We start from the raw sequence: 16,136 nt of genomic DNA, 5'->3' as shown, positions 1-16,136 counted from the left end.
TTTTATATTGTCGTGGTTTTTTTGTTTTTTTTAAGCCGCAAAAAAAAGATGAAATGCAGCCACCAAGAAAAAGTCCCCCTAAATCTACTGAACCTGTAATGGACCTGCTAGGACTTGGTAAGAGAAAGTCACATGCTTTCGAACAATCTGAAAAGTATTGAGTGGTACAGAATGGTCTTAAATGTGATACTCATAGGTAGGTGGCAGCTGCTAAAGCCCATAATCATTTGGGGTATATTCTACCATAAGAAGGCAATCTAAATTACTCTTTCTTTCTTTCTTTCTTTCTTTCTTTCTTTCTTTCTTTCTCTCTCTCTCTCTCTCTCTCTCTCTCTCTCTCTCTCTCCTCCACTGTTCTTTCTCCCCCCGCCCTCCCCCCCCCCCCCCAAAAAAAAGGAAAAGCAAACCACCTTTTTGGAAGTAGATAGCCGGATGGCCTCTGGGAATGTGTGCTTGCCTGCTTCAGTGCATACTTGCTGTCTCTCTGGGTTAGAGCAGCCTTAAAGCTCACTTCTCCCACCACTCTCTAAGGTGAAGGGAACTTTCTAACTGGAAAATCGGACATAACAATGATGCAGGAAGGGTCTCTTTGACTTTAGCTCTCTTCTTAAAGGTACAAGAATGCATATTGGCAAGTATGTCAGACTACTTCATATTATACATGTGGCACTGCTGAAATGCAGCCTCCTCTGAGGAGGCAGTAGTAGCTATCCCAAGGTGGATTGATACAAACCATGATTGCAATCAGTGATTTAAATCTGCTAGCTGGAAACTTTTTGATTTAAATCATTAGTAGTAATTTTTTATTTTGCATCTGCACTTCAGTTCTTTTCCTAAAGAGAGGCTGATTTTGCAGGTTACCTGTGAATAGCTTTGTGCAGGAGGCACTCCTGCCAGCATGAGATTCTCACACGGTGGCAAACCATAGTGCTACAGATCCATGCTTCAGTGATTCCTAATCAAGTTCAGGGGCAGAATGTGCCTCTGAATGCCGCAGGTGTTGATTTGTGAAGGACTCTGAATAGAAACACGTGAGTTCTAATAAGATTTGTAGTGCTGCTTTCCTGCTGCAGGTGAACGAGGGAACTGTAACTCCCACGAGTAGCTGAAGCAAAGCCCGCCAGTGCACCTAATGCAGCTCCAGCACTGGACATTGCAGCATGTGCTGTCCTCTGCGCAGCAGCACGACGCGTGCAGCAGTCATTTGCTTCCACACGCTCCTGCTGCTTTGAGTTTCAGGAGGGGTGGCGGTGGCTCAGCATACGGCAGGATGCTTTTTGTACCCAAAGGACGTTTGCTGCGCTGGGTGGGGAAGCAAAGCAAAGAGCCCAGCAGTGAGTGAGCCGCTCGGGAAACGTAGAGCTCCGCCTTAATCTGCAATCACTGCACATGGCAGCTTCTTTGGTGGACCACACACCATCTTAGCTCAGCTGGCAGGAAGGCTGGCTAGCCATATTAGCCGTCTAACCTTTGTGTCTCTCAGATGCTCCTGTGACAAGCACTATCCCAAATGGCAGACCCAGCAGCAGTTTAGAGAAGGATCTAGATCTCTTTGGTTCTGTGGAATCTAACTCACTCTCTGACTCCAAGAAGGTGAGTAGTGCGTGGTAACAGACTTCCCCTAACACTGCTAGGTGACTACGTTGAGCCCGGAGAAGACCTGCATGTTTTCATCCTCAGTGTTCACACAGATGAGCCTATCACGGTCGTCTTTTTCTCCCCAGATCACTGGCTCTATGCCAACAGCTGGAAGCGCTGGGTCTGTGCCTGAAAACCTGAACCTGTTTCCTGAGCCAGGAAGTAAAGTGGAGGAAACGGGAAAGAAACAACTCTCTAAAGACTCCATTCTTTCCCTGTATGGTTCTCAGACACCCCAGATGCCTGCCCAAGGTACTGCACATCATGGGGGGAGGAAGGGAGTGAGCTAAAAGCTTCTGCCACTGTTGGGATGTCCTGAGAGCATTAAACTGACAGATCTGAATTGCTTCTAGTGCAGCCTGTTTGGATGGATGTGAGACCCGTTACAAGTGGGCAGGTATTCCTTGGGGCAATTCCTTTTTTGTTTTGGGGTGTAAAATGTACAATCCATGGGCTGGTTCTGGCCTGCAGAATATATTTGGGCTCTTTTTTTAAACACAAATCTTCTAGCCCTCATGGTTGTGAAGAAAACCTTTCAAGTGTGAGCCAGGCAGCTTTAGGGGTGTGGACTCCCTTGTCTCCTGTTAATCAGAGCGTCAACTCTACTTCATTGCCAGCAGTAGCTATTCACTTGCTGATCCTTTTAGTGGTTGGAATGGGAAAGGGCATGAGGGATAGTGTGTGTTTTAGGGAAGGAAACGGAGACAAGCGGGAAGAGCAGGAGATTCACAAAAGAAGGGAAAGAAACCACAGCGGATAGAGCAGTGGCTTTAAAGGGGAGAATATTTCTCACTGATGCATATTGAATGGGATAATAAGGTCCTAAATAATAACCCCCAATTTAGTCCCTGCATATGGGCCCCTTGATCTGTGTGCAAACTTCCCATTGACATCGTGGAGTTCTGCTGTGGATGGAGAGTTGTATGTAGACCTACTTCTCCCCTTGTCCATGGGCAGTAATTACAGGGGAATTCTGCCCTGTCCTCCAAGTGGGTCTGATACCCCTGTTCTTGATATTTGCAAGGGTATTGCTATGCAGTGACAATACTGCAGTTCAACTGCAATTCAGCACCTTAAGAGTTAACTAGAGGAGCCTTTTTATTCGTGGATGCCTCTTCCTCCCCTGATGATTTCTTGCATCTTCTAGTCCTTGAGTTTTATTCATCCCATTTTGCAGCCTTTACCCCCCTGCCCCCCCAGGCCTGCCCGTCTCGTGGCGGAGGACAGGATTACATTTGGATCCAGTTGATGCTCTGCCCGCTGCTCAGGAGTCATGGTGATCTGAGGAGCTTGTCCCAGGGATTGAATATGCTGCATCTACGTTGTGTATGTTGGCCTGGGGAGTAAAGGCGCAGAACTGGAACTCCAGTCTGCAGAATACTAGCAGTCGACCAGCCTTAGTCTTTTAAAAGGACCTATTTGAGTTATTGCAATACCAAATAAGTCTGTGGCAATTCTGCTCAGGCATGTGTCAGTCAAATCCAAGTTTCCTAAAAATCAGCATTGAGTGTATTTTTTTTTCCCCCCCTTAGTTACTTACCTTCTTGCCCTATTGCAGGAGCAGTGTTCATGGCCCCAGCTCAGATGGCATACCCTGCAGCGTACGCTGGCTTTCCAGGTGTCGCCCCACCCAGCAGCATGATTGGTGGCATGATGGCCCCGCCAGTAGGAATGATGGCACAACCAGGAGCTCCAGGGATGGTGACTCCCATGCCTATCCCAGCTGGATACGTGGGTGGCATGCAGACGCCTGTCATTGGCGTCCCCAATGGAATGATGGCAGCGCAGCAGGCCGGGTACGTCGCTGGCATGGCCGCGGTACCACCGCCAGTGTATGGTGTGCAGCCAGCTCAGCAGCTTCAGTGGAACATTGCGCAGGTGAGAGGGATTTGTTCCTGCTCAGATCAATGTTTAGTATTTACCTTTCTTCCAAGGATCTTAAAACGCTTCACAGACACGAAACTAATGATATCAGCACCCTGAAAGGTGGATCCCTTCTTGGAGATGGGCAGACAAAGGGATGGAAAGGCTAAAACTTGTCCAGGGTATCCTGGGACACTGGCAGAGTCAGGAGTTTTGGCACCTAAGCCCCATTCTGTTCACTTGTCGTGTCCTGTTTAGCATCAGAGCTTTCTCTGTGGTGATGCAAATTGCAAAACCATTTTACAGTTTGGTAAAACCCCGCCCACCAAACCTCAGAACTGAAATAAACGTGCTCCAGGGCAGAGCTCGGTAGTTTAGCCCAGGGCTGGAATGGGGGGTGTTGCAGGAGCAGACTGAGTTGCTGCTAGTGGAAAGCTCTCACAACTCTCGCCTGTGCCGTGCTGGCGTCTAGGCCACACTGATAGTTATTCCATGACTACCAGGTCACCCAGAACTGCAGCGGGGGGAGCTGGCTCCAAATGAATCTTCCTGGAGGCTTACACTCTAAGCCCCACTGCCTGTGTTACATCTGACTTCCTAATCAGTTGGCAGGGTATGATACTTCCATACTGGGATAATTAGGATGTTTTTCACTCTGTCTTGTAGACTGTATGTAACAGCCAGGCCTCCAGGATACCCTAGGAAATGAGACTATTGCCTTTCTATTTGGGCAAAATACATTACATTAAGCTGTCACTTCTTATTCAAGTCTCTCGCTGGAGACGGCTGTCAAGCAGCAAGAACCAAACTCCCTACCTTACTTTTGGTTACGCTGCTTTTCCCCCTCTAGGGCTTGGATCCAGCAGAGCACCCCAGCACGTCCTTCACGTGAAGTATGTGCTGGAGTCCCATAAGAGTCAATTGGACTATCCCATGTGCTGAACTTTAAGCATGTACCAAGTGCTTTCCTGGACTGTGTGTATTAGAATGGTTTCCCTGACCCAGCTTGTCTCCTTTCCTTCTCAGATGACCCAGCAGATGGCTGGGATGAACTTTTATGGAGCTAATGGCATGATGGGATATGGACAGTCAATGGGCGGAGGAAGTGCCCAGGGAACCAATCAAACCCTCAGCTCTCAGATGTGGAAATAACCCCTTCCCTTCCCAGTATTATGACCACTTTTTTTGCCTTTTTGTTTGTTTTAAAACTGCTCCATGAGACATTCAGGGTTTGTTTCTGGCTCTCTGTTCAGCCTGAATCTTTGTTTTCCCCATAACTGAGACCCAGCTCTTCCTTTTCACTGTCAAAACCACAGGGAAACCTCAGAGACCAGAACACCACTTGCATTCAGCACAGTGAAATGCAAATGCTCTTGGGGGCATGGTCTCCCCCTTCTCCTGGGCATCTCAGGGGAGGGACGATTGAGGTAGCTGTGAATTGCATTACTGGCTGCACGTCAGGCCTTTTGGGAATTGGATTTAAATAAAATTGTCCTTGTGGGTTTTTGTTTGATAAGGGAAAGTCCCTGAGGAACTGGATTTTAATCCAACCCAAATCCTAAATCACGCCACCTCTGTTCTTCTCTTTTGCTGTGGCGTTCTTTGGAGCTGAGGCCTCGCTGTGCTTGGCTAGTCAATCTTCATTGGAACCAAAGTCATGTTGAAGACCCCTCCTGTGACCAAACAGGAGTGTCACACAGGATGGGACGCACACTGTGTTTGGAATGTGAAACTTGCACTTCTTCAGAGTGGCTTTTTCTGTCTAATCTGTGGTGTTGATGTAATTTAAAATAAACCAAAAAAAACAAAACCTTTTAATGAACTAACCAAGATAATTAATTTATAGAGGGCCAAGAGCCCATCACAAGTATTTCTTACGCTTTTAAAATGACCATGACATCCTAATTTATACTTTTTCATATCTGTTTTGTTCTTGTGTAGTCCCCAACCCCAACTTTCTCTTGACATTCTGATACCGAAGCATAGAAGGGGGGGCTAAAGGGGCAGGTTTTTCTGGTCCCTCACAGCCACCTCACTAGACAGCCTACATTTGAAAGATTTCATCAGCGTGAGCAAAAATAGTGAGACGTACCTGGTTTACTTTATCCTGTGTATATGTAAATTCCTTAATAAAACATTGCAGTGAAACGTCAGCTGACTTTATATTCTTGGCTCCTAAATGTGTCATTTGGAATCTGACAAATCACCAGTCATACAATGAGTTAATCATCTCAGGGAACAGGGGTTCAGATCCTTAATCAAATGAGTTTGCTCTCCCTTTAGTCCACAGTGGGAACATGTCCACTTCCTTACACTACAGCACCAATGTACCGCTTCTCTGGCCCAGGATTCTAAGGGCTTGGCTACATGCAAATTTGGACTAGTTTAACTAAAAGTGACTTGCAAATCAACTGAGTTCATACAGTGTTTGCATCTGGTTAACTAAAATCTATCCATCTTAACTAAATTGTGCATACAGCAAGGCAAATAAAACTTGGGAACTCTATACACACAGTTCTGTTCTCTCTGCCATACAGCAGTCTTAACTGCTAGGGTTATAATGCTGTAACCAGATCCTCTGATCAGATTCTTTAAGGTTCATTAAGATATTAAAAACTTGTTTCCCACAACTCCTCAAGAATGGATAAGTTTAGGTGATCTTTAAGTTGCATCTCTGCTCAGTTTGTCAACCCTGCTACTATATGTCTTTTGCAGATGAAATTGACCCACTGAATTTGCAGAATTTGTTGTCTTATTTTTGCTGGTAAGTCATTGTAGACTCGTGGATAATGCATGCACTCCTGTTGTGGCAAAATGTTCCAGAGCAAGGACCCCTTGCCCGAAAACATCCTGAACTAATATTTTTATTCAACTTGTAGATGGCAGGGTATCAAATTCTCTGCACCTAGGAAGTGGCAGGTGGAGAATGAGACGTGAAATCATCCACTTTGGTCAGCAGTTGCTGCTTCTGTATTTAGTCAGCTGCACATATTATACAGTAGAAATGAAAAATACCCTGAAATTTAGGCTGTTTCTACAGAAGTGGGGCTGGCGCAGAGCCTGTTGTGCTGATGGTATAAGGTGTGTGGAAAATGAGACTGAATCAGAGGAGATAATATATAAAATATAGTGAAGGCAAACTCTTGAAACTTTCTCTATCCTGTAGAACAAGAACCAAAGGGTCACCTAACCTAAACGATGACATGGATATGAAAGGAAATACTTTTCTGGGACTGGATAATAAACACAAATACCTTGGTAGGACTATGCAGTTATTCTAGATGAGAACTTTGAGTGGTTTCAGTTTTCGTGCCTCAGGGTGCTACCTGAACAATGGCTGGGTGAGGAAGAAATCTATCTCACTCTACAGTGCTGTCAGCCACTTGCATATGGTCTTTTTCCAAATCCACTAAAGTATTCTCTGCCATCACTGTTGGGAGGTGAATGATATATTATGCCTGGCATTGCATTTCCTTTTCCTCTGAACTGTGGCCGTTAAGTTTGTGCATCAAACAATAGTGACCCTTTCAAAAAGAGCGCTAGCAAATCCATACTTGGGTATCAAGAGTCTTGCAGAATTCAGCTCACTTTTGAATCTTGCAAACAGCCTCAGACGTGGTTGGCGGTCAAAGGCTACGGGAGTTTCCTGTATGAAATGTTCTGCAGCCCAAATGTAGGTGAAGCAAACAGTTTTCAAACTGGCTTTAATCATCTTTACTTGCTGCCCAAATACTGTACATGCAGGTACAAGCCAATGAAGAATATGAACATTTTGTTTCTTCTTGGAAAATTGGCTAGGAATATTTTACAAAATAACGTGCACCCTCACATCCATCAGTCCTGCTGCATATAAATCACAAAAATACAAGAGTTTTACATTAGGAAAGACCACACACATATAAAACATTACATAGCACAGGTATAAAATTGCCATTTGCTTTTTTTAAAATCTATTACCTTTCTTGAGTACCCATCACAGGCCCATCCCCTTGTCTTGAATAATGGAATTGGGGTTAAAATAATCAGTAATTCACCCCCTTCTGTGAATTTCTTTTAATAGAAAGTTGCTGTTATGAATCTGTCATTAAGAGACAGGTTATTTCAAAACTATAAAACCAATAAGAGATGGATTAATTTAGTAAAGAACCCCCAAACCTGTTGTCTACAGTACTTACCTGATTTTAGCAAATTAGTTCTTCCCTATTAAAATTAAGCTATCCTAGCACTGAAGAGGGGCAGTAGGTTCTGTTACAGACCACACACCTCACCTGATTTTTTCAGATGAAATACAGGGGTTTGCTAAATATGGTGGATGCCCTTTGTGCCATCTGCTACTTAATCATCAAGATGCCTGTTGCTTTTAAAAAGCTTCTGTACAGTTCTTAGATTGTGGTTAATGTGCATTTGAGGCATGACTAACCTCTTAAAGCATGGAGTGCCAATTGCAAGTGGACCACTGCCCCCTTCTGAACTCAGTACAGTAATAGGAGATGGGGTTTGGGCTTTCCTTACATAATGCTCATATTGGTGTCCGTGATCCCAACCATCTGTTACAACCAGTGTAGAATAGGTTTAGATAATCTGAATGCAAAGTGGGACTGATTCACCCTATAACTTTATAAACCAACTAACAATGTTTCACCTACTTGAAAACAAAACAAGCTTTTGTTGTTTAACTTTTTCTAAAGCAATGACTAGCTGTACAGGGAGGGCTCTACACCACCACCAGGTCTGCTTAAGAGCTCATTTAATTTTAGACCTCACACTGGAAAGAAACTCTCTCCTTGTTGCCAGTGTGTGCGACTGGCTTTTTGAATCTCTATCCCTTGCTTGCTTTTTAAATTAAGAGCCCAGCCCAGATTTAAATGGATGGCCAATATGGCTACATTTTTTAAATAAAAAAAAAAAAAAAAACCTGTAGGAGCTGAGAGTGCACATCAGATTTTTCCAAAAGCACCGTGGCAACTTGGAAATACAAATTCCATTGACTTCTGAGGGAATTGGCACCCCTGTGTGATGTAGGCTCCAATCCTCAAAAGTACCTATATGCCTAATGCCCATTAACATCAATAGGAGTTAGATGCCTAAATACCTTTTTGGGGGATCTGGGCCTTGGGTCCTTCTGAAAACTCCACCTTCTTTCTTAATTGCTGTAGCTTTGAAATCGCTGAATGTCAAAGATTGGCTTTAATTCTGCACCAGGGCCACTCTAGCAACTCTCCCCCCGGAGGCAGGTTTTTATAGTAGCGCTATAAACTCTGGCCATTAATGACAGACTCTTGGGTGGGCACTGCTGTAGTGCTCCGTGTGCTTTGCTAGGGTCGATACTTGGTTTGAAGTGGGGAGTAGGACAACACGATGGGGGAAATTTATTTAGCTTCAACTGTGTGAAAAGATCAAGCCCTTTTCTAAGAAAAACAAGGCCACCAACATCAAAGTGCTAACGTCCGATAGGCATTCAATGCCAGAACACCTGGCTAGGCGGTTACAGATGAGGGTAGTTCAGCTACAACCCGAGAAAATAAGATGCCATCTCTGGCATCAGAAAACATTGCTTCAAGTTCCTTGCAATAAACATAAGACAAAAGTCCACCTTTCTAGGAAGTCTTGTCAATATCCAGTAATATTGACAATCCCTTAGAAACAACCGAGTCATTTACTAATGCAAACTCTTCAAATCTCAATAAAACCCCTTTTTGCGTGCTTCTGCGGCATCCTCCTTCCATCTCCACTAAATGCAAATGCTGCAGTAAGGGAGCAAGATCCCAACAAAACCCTCGCTTCTCAATGGCTACTTAAGTGCCTTCATTTTCACATTGGAGACATACTGACTTCACGGCTGGCTCTTTTAAAAAAATAAAAATAAGGACCTCATTAGGCAGGGAAGCAGTATTTCTCTAACATCCTTGTGTGCTACATTAAGCAGCAGCCTTCTGATCAGATGCAGGGTTAGCTACACCTTTTTGAGATGCCCAGGCAGGTGAAAGGAAGAGAAATTAAAACCAGCTTGGCAGTGATGGTGCACTCTCTAACTGAACTCTAACAATCCAGAAAAGCTTCCTGCTTCTTGCATCACTTACCATTTAGCTTGGCAATCACTAGCCAGTTTGATAAAGCAGGGACCAGACCTACTTACAAGCAAGCACGGGAGCTGATGGGTTAATGAATGCCCCCAATAATTGCCCTTCGTCACCAACATTTAAAATAAAAAAACCCATCCAGAATACTGTGTGCTAAACTCCGGTTATAAAAACGTGAGGTATACCAATGATCTGAGCTCTGAAAGGGTAGAGAGCCTGCACCAGGCATTGGGTCTTGTGCTTGTAGCCAAACCGTGAGTTTCTTTTTTGCGGTGGCTACGCTGACCGCTTACAGCGGCATAGCTGCATCTCTCGGGTATGAAAAATCCATACTCCTGAGAGACGTAGCCATGACAACCTAACTCCTGGTGTAGACCACGCCAGATTGACGGAAGAATTCTTCTGTTGACCCAGCTACCATCTCTTGGGGAGGTGGATTAACTGCGCCATCGGGAGAACCCCTCCCATTGGCATAGGTAGTGTCCACACTGAAGCACTACAGCTTTGTGATGCTACTGTGTTACCTTCCAGTATCCAGGGAAATACACTAGATGAGATCTAGGGGTTTTGTTGGGTTTTTTTAAGAAGACATGACAGCTTTACCCAACTAACAGTGAGACAAACATTTACAAAACTTTCTCTCAGTTCTCAGATCTCGCCTTAAGAACCTGCTTTTCCAAGTCTTGGGCCCAGGCTGATGCTGATTGGTGTAACTGATTTCATGAAGAACAATTAAGTGTGAACACTTAAGATTCTTTTTTACATAATTTCCTTTCTACGCTGTGGTGGTGAAGGTTCTAATTTCAGGTTTCTGCTACACCTGTTTTATTTCCTAGCTGCCACACGTGCTTCCCGGCAGGCTTTCCAAGCACACTGTAACCCTCTAACAACTGGTTTAACCCCTACTGCTGCTTCCTATGCTCGCCCTTGTGAAACGGGCTGAGCGCCAGCTGAAAGAGCTGTTACGGAAGCTTTTGGAAAGGAGCTTCACGTTGGCAGGGGATGTCTTTCTGCTCTCTGTGATGCAGAAGGTGTCCTTCCTGTGCTTCAAATTCAAACACCAAGCGGCATGGTGGCTGAAAGCTCTTGTTTAACCCTTCAAATGCTGGTATTTTCTAGCACACTTAAACACATTCCTCGGAGGAAGCGTACAGGTGTGTATTCTACAAACTGCCCCACCGATCTGCAAAAGGTTGACGCTGGGTTTGTGAGAGTTGAGCGGTGGTGGATTATTTAAGCCTGAATCAATAAAGCCAGTGTTGTTTCTATAGATGGCTTTATGCCATTCAAGCCCTCCTCTGCTCCAGCGTATGCCAACACCCATTTCAGTAATACAAAGGTATTTATAAGTGCATTAGAAAAACGCACACGTAGGCTGTGGCCTTCAGTCAACTCAATGCTAAAACCAAATGATTTTCCAAGACACCCAGCAGAACAAGATTCCTCCTATCAGCAAAGCTAACCCAGACCCAACTCCTTTGACCAATGGCTTCTTTCTGGTCTTTGAACCAATCAGCTTCATCGATGGACGTGTGCCTCGGGTGACGCATTTGTTCCTGATGTCAGAGAGGCGAGCTGGGATAGATACCTGTTCAGGAAGCACTTATTCTAATCTCAGCTGCCCATGGCTTTTTCTGGTACAGCTTCATGGACTTAGAAACCCAGCTGTAGCCCCCAGATGCCTCCCCTCCTTCCCTCCCCACATTCTTCATTCCCTTTCAGCAGACCATGAACTGTTATGACAGAACTGTTATGGTTGTCAGGCCATTCCTCCCTACTTGCTACTGCCTTATGTACCAGGTATGCTGAACAGAAATCACCTGCTACCCTAATCCATGCACTGAGTATGGTTTTGGACGTACCGGTGTTCTAAAGAACCTTCGCAGCATCTCCCAGCACCAGTGGGGGGAGCCAGTGCCCGTCATCACTTCTGGGCGTGCTTCCTTTCTCGCGGTTACAGGTGCCTTCAGAGCCATAGCACGGGCTCTTGCCTTTTCAGTGTAATAGTGCCCTCGGCTCGCAAGAAGGCCATGTGAAACGTGTGCAACAAAAGCTGAAGCTGCATGAAAAGCTTCATGTTTTGTTACAAGCCCCAGCGGTTGTGGGAATGCTTCAAACTGAGCTGGGGCTAACTTCCAGACGAGAAGGGCCTGAGCCAGCTTCCTGGACTCTGGGAAAGTTTCGGTCCCTATCTCAATTTGCTAGCTCGGGCCTGTCTCTAGCTTCCGGCAATTCAGTTACCCAGCGAGAGGATGCAGTGCTCCCCCCGTGCTGGGCGGCTATAACTGGTTTTGCTTGGACTTCGTTGCAGGTTTTTAGAGCTGGACCTCAAGGGGAAACACTCCTTTTAACTCCACCAGGCTGCCTGGGGTTGGATTCTGGTCTCACTTGCGCTAATGTAACCCCACTGACTCATTCCTGGTGTACGTGAGCTCAGAAATAAGTCCTAAGTATTTACTATACAATCCTCACAGCTGGGTAGGCCCCAACTAAAACAGACAGTCTGCAAATGCCCTCATCAGCAGTCCCCCTTGGGCAGTAGAGGCATGCGGGGGGAATGGGTCTGACAGAAGACATGACGGCGAGAGAGTGCGATGAGTAACTGATGAGTAATCTTCACAGCCAGCCAACGCAAACCACGTGCCAGACAAGAAATGCCCTTTTGCCGTGGAACATTCCCCCTCTCCAAGCTGAAACCTTGTTCTCCATTAGGTCTGGGGAGGGGCTTTTAGGTAGCAGCTTGGATGGAGGGTTTTTTTGTCCGCGTGAGGGGAATGTCTGATGCTGGATCTCATGCATAAGAAAATAAAAAGGAGCTGACATCACAGTGTAAACACGATACTTGAGTATTGTCTTTTTTTTTTTGTAACCCAAAGTAAAACTTGCCCCGTCCCCCCTACAAGTCCCCCAGTGTGAATGGGCTCCAGTGGGCTGGGCAGGCAGTGCTGAGAGTAAAGCAACGAAAGCTTTGATGGGGCTACAGTTTTTCTAGAGGACGATGGCAGCCAGCTGAAGTCCTCGGCATGGTGGCTTTGCCATGCCAAGCCATCTTGGGGAGCAGAAGGAATCATTCCCTCGAATCCATGTGCTTTGCTTTTCAGATTTACTTCCTAGCAGCAAGACTTCAGTTTATACTGAAAAGGAATCCAGGGTGGAATTTGTTCTGATTCTAGCTACATTGTTATCCTCGAAAGCATAGAATGTTTATTAATAACAGAAAACCCCAAACGCTCAGGAGTGTCCAGCTTGTTCCCCGGAGATTCCGAGCATGGCCTTCAGATTACAGTTCTTTTGTTCTGGCACTGGATTTTCCACACATCAGCATGAGTAGATTTTCCAGCTACTGCTCACGTGAGAGTGGCGGACTGTATCGGAGACCATAGGCTTTTGTACGCTGTTGTGGATATACAACCCCATTTGTCTTTGTTCTAGGTGGCCCTAGAGTGCTATCCTGGAAAAAGTCTCGGCAGATTTCCCAATTTTATCTTCTGCAAAGTATTATGCTAAGGGTTGGTTGGGGTTGAAGTTGTCACATCCCTTCCATTGGTTCTGAAAAGAATGGGTGGTTTGTTTGTAAAGCTACGGTACTAACTCAGATATTTAGAGAGAACGTGATGTGTGCTGGAGGAAAGAACCTGCTTACTTCGGTCCAAGTTAATGAGCAAGACATCTACCAAACTTTCATACTTTGTCCAAGCTAACCTCCCACTGCTCAGCTCAAATCAGACCTGCTAATTTGTCCAGCAAACAAAAGCTGGGTTGTCCTTTTTTTTTTTTTCTAATATTTGAGTGGCCAAAGCAAAAGCAGAGATGATGTTCATTTGAAGGGGAAGATCACTCCCTTGAAAGCTTGTCCTCTTCAGACACCTGCCCTCCCACGTATTCAAAAATCCAGCACTCAGGAGCAAAGAAACCGAGTCCAGCCCGCCAAGGTGGACATCAGGTAACAGGCTTATGCTCTGGAAGGAACCTAAATTCATGTCATCACCTTCTTCCAGTTCCAATTAGCTGGGCACAAAATGGGCTTCCTCAAATAACCCACTCTGGCTCTAAGGTAAAACCGTATGGTGGACCAGCAGGGCTGCTTTTAAGTGTGAACTTGAAAATCAGTGTATATTGCTTGTACTGAACAGTCACTCCTCCACCACAGCAGACCAGGCTCTGGTTCCTTGGGAGAAAAACATAGATCCTGGGGACTAGGGAGCAAACAGACCTATCTCCATCTGCAGTCAGCAGAATCCAGTCTGGTCCACGCTCAGTGGTCCCAAGATATTTTGGTTTGGTGAAGTTGCGAATTCAATGTACATTTATAGCAGCTGAAATTCCTTGACACAAAGTTGCTGAAAACTTGATGGTTGTGTCACATGAGACTGCCACCAAAGAGTAAGTACATTGCCGACTGGCAGTTTCCATTTTGTGGAGGGGATGGTTTCATAGCAAAGTTCTTACCCTTCAGGTTTACTTTTTTTGTTTCTTTGCAATAAGTTCTAGTTGGTTCATCCTTGCTAACAATTCAGGAGGAACCATAGGATGTTCCTTGTGCTCCGTGCATTGTGAAATTATCTTTTTGCCAATCAATACTAATAAAAACACACACTCAACCTTGATTTTGGTTGATTGGTATTAAAGACTGAAGGCCAGAGATATGTGCTAGGTAGAAATACCCCATTAATCTCATGTCCTTTCCCAGTCTGACCACTCATCCACCTCTTGGTTTTGGAAACTGATCCTTTAGGACAGTCATTGTGTAATATTTATTTATTTTTAATGAAGAAGCCGCAGTTTCTAGTGGTGTCTCCCCTGAGTATTTTCAGCAAATTTCATTAGGCACCTTCATAAAAAGCTTCCATAATTCTCGGTTTTGCTACAAGAACTGGTCCTCTTTGGGAACCAGAATACTGCTTTAAAAAAAACCCAACAATAAAACAAACAGTCATCACTGTAATAAATTCAAAACATCTAGTTTGTTTTGTAACCTATCTGTCACCCTTACGCCAGATCCATAGTGAATACAACTGAGATGTTTCCCTGCAGCATACCAATGAATCGAGGGTTGGAAAAAGGTGCATTCAGCCCTTCTTTCTGGTTATGGGCTGTATATGTTCTGACAAACCCTCTGTTTGCTCCCTGAAATGCAGTAATTGAGTGTGGAAACCTTTCAGCTACAAGTTGGACCTCGCCTAGGGGTGAATGAGCAAAGATGAGACTGACTAGAAGTTCAATTCAACCATCATTGCAAGCTTCCCTTTGCATCACCTCCTCCTAGTTGGAACTGTTGTATGAGGCATGGTGGGTGTGGTCCTTCACAATAATTTGAAAGTGTGGAACATCAAGACAGAACCATAATACACTTAAATAACAGTCAGGTCAAATGCACCTTTTTCTTCCCCTACTGCTTTGGCAGAGTCACTTGTCACAGGCTACATGCTACCAAAGAAAAAAGTGATCAACAGATTGCTTGCTCGACCTTGCGAGATGTGTGTCAGGAATCTACCAAAACAGCAAGTGACTGGCGGATGGTTCCTGGCGGTAGGCAGAGTGTCCCTCCTAGATATTGCAGAGAGAGAATGTGTTTGAAATTAGCACATGGCAGGCTACATAATATTATAAGATGCTACATTCCATTAAAAAAAGTAGTAGTGCTGAATATATTCATTTTTCTTTTCTTTTTTTAAAAAAAGCTATTTTCTCCCTCAATGATCAGGAAAACAAAAGGGAGGCAAAACAAAATTGAGTTAACATGCTACTTGCAGTGGGATTGAATCGGATCCAAGACGCTCCTTTCCGAATATGACTCAATGAGATGCGGTAACAGTCTTGGGATCGGTTGTCAGTCAGTCACATCACTTGTTCTGCGTCACAAGTTTGTTCTTGTTTCTCCTTCCCACCCCTCTCGTTTAAAGTCCCCTGCCTACGCGGTGGAACGTTGTAGCTGGCGAGGAACATGTTGAGAACAGCTCGTTTCAGGGAGGGAGGGAAAAAAAATGAAACCAAACCAGACACAGAATATTTACAGCCGTTCCACCAAAGGTTTTGGTAGGCCAGCTTGTTTCCTTCCCACCCGTGCCCTGAGCCCTGCCCCTTAGGGGCAAGAAGGACTTGTAGAACTCTCTAGAGAGGACTGGGAGAGGCGACGAGTCAGAGGGCCGATGGTGGAGTCCGCCAGCGAGGAAGTGGGGAAGAGTTTGTACCAGCCTGTGACCATGTTGGAGAGATCCAGTTCTTCCAAGACAATCTGCGCCATTCCCATGAAGCACTTGTGGTCCATGCGGCCATAATCTCCCCAGACAATCACCTACAGGGAAGAACCCTCGTTAGCTAAATTGAACCTGGCCCAGGCTGGGTTCCGTGCATGGGGGTTCTGGTGCCCAGAGCATCATATAAACCTTGGGATTCTTCTCCGGTCCCCCAGCACTTACCTGAGGGAAGCCAGGTGGGTCACACCAGAAAGGTGTCTGGTGTTGTTCTGAGGGGGGCTCTAAGCTAGGGGCATGAGCAATGAATTTCAAAATCAAGACAACAGGGGTCCTATATTCCAGGCTCTGACACTGACTC

General features: G+C 45.2%; 2 protein-coding genes across 4 annotated transcripts in view; one reads left to right on the top strand and one right to left on the bottom strand.

Moving 5' to 3' along the window:
* SMAP2 (small ArfGAP2) overlaps window positions 1-5,654 on the top strand; it is a 34,478-nt gene extending 28,824 nt beyond the window's left edge. The window contains exons 6-10 of one of the 2 annotated variants that reach the window (XM_039511377.1): window positions 36-117; window positions 1,484-1,593; window positions 1,725-1,890; window positions 3,197-3,516; window positions 4,528-5,654. In XM_039511377.1, the coding sequence (XP_039367311.1) occupies window positions 36-117; window positions 1,484-1,593; window positions 1,725-1,890; window positions 3,197-3,516; window positions 4,528-4,653 (804 nt within the window). In that variant the 3' untranslated portion in view covers window positions 4,654-5,654. The remainder of the gene's footprint in view (window positions 1-35; window positions 118-1,483; window positions 1,594-1,724; window positions 1,891-3,196; window positions 3,517-4,527) is intronic. The other variant, XM_039511378.1, reaches the window with a different exon arrangement.
* Window positions 5,655-14,708: 9,054 nt separating this feature from the next.
* The window catches only part of RIMS3 (regulating synaptic membrane exocytosis 3), a 41,969-nt gene continuing 40,541 nt past the window's right edge, over window positions 14,709-16,136 (bottom strand). For both annotated transcript variants that reach the window (XM_039511111.1, XM_039511112.1), the window contains one exon: window positions 14,709-15,876. In XM_039511111.1, the coding sequence (XP_039367045.1) occupies window positions 15,664-15,876 (213 nt within the window). In that variant the 3' untranslated portion in view covers window positions 14,709-15,663. The remainder of the gene's footprint in view (window positions 15,877-16,136) is intronic.

The sequence above is a fragment of the Mauremys reevesii genome, linkage group 23 (genome assembly GCF_016161935.1).
Source record: "Mauremys reevesii isolate NIE-2019 linkage group 23, ASM1616193v1, whole genome shotgun sequence".
Classification (NCBI taxonomy): domain Eukaryota; kingdom Metazoa; phylum Chordata; order Testudines; family Geoemydidae; genus Mauremys; species Mauremys reevesii.
The sequence above is the reverse complement of the archived record's forward strand: the minus strand, read 5'-3'. Positions and strand labels throughout refer to the sequence as shown.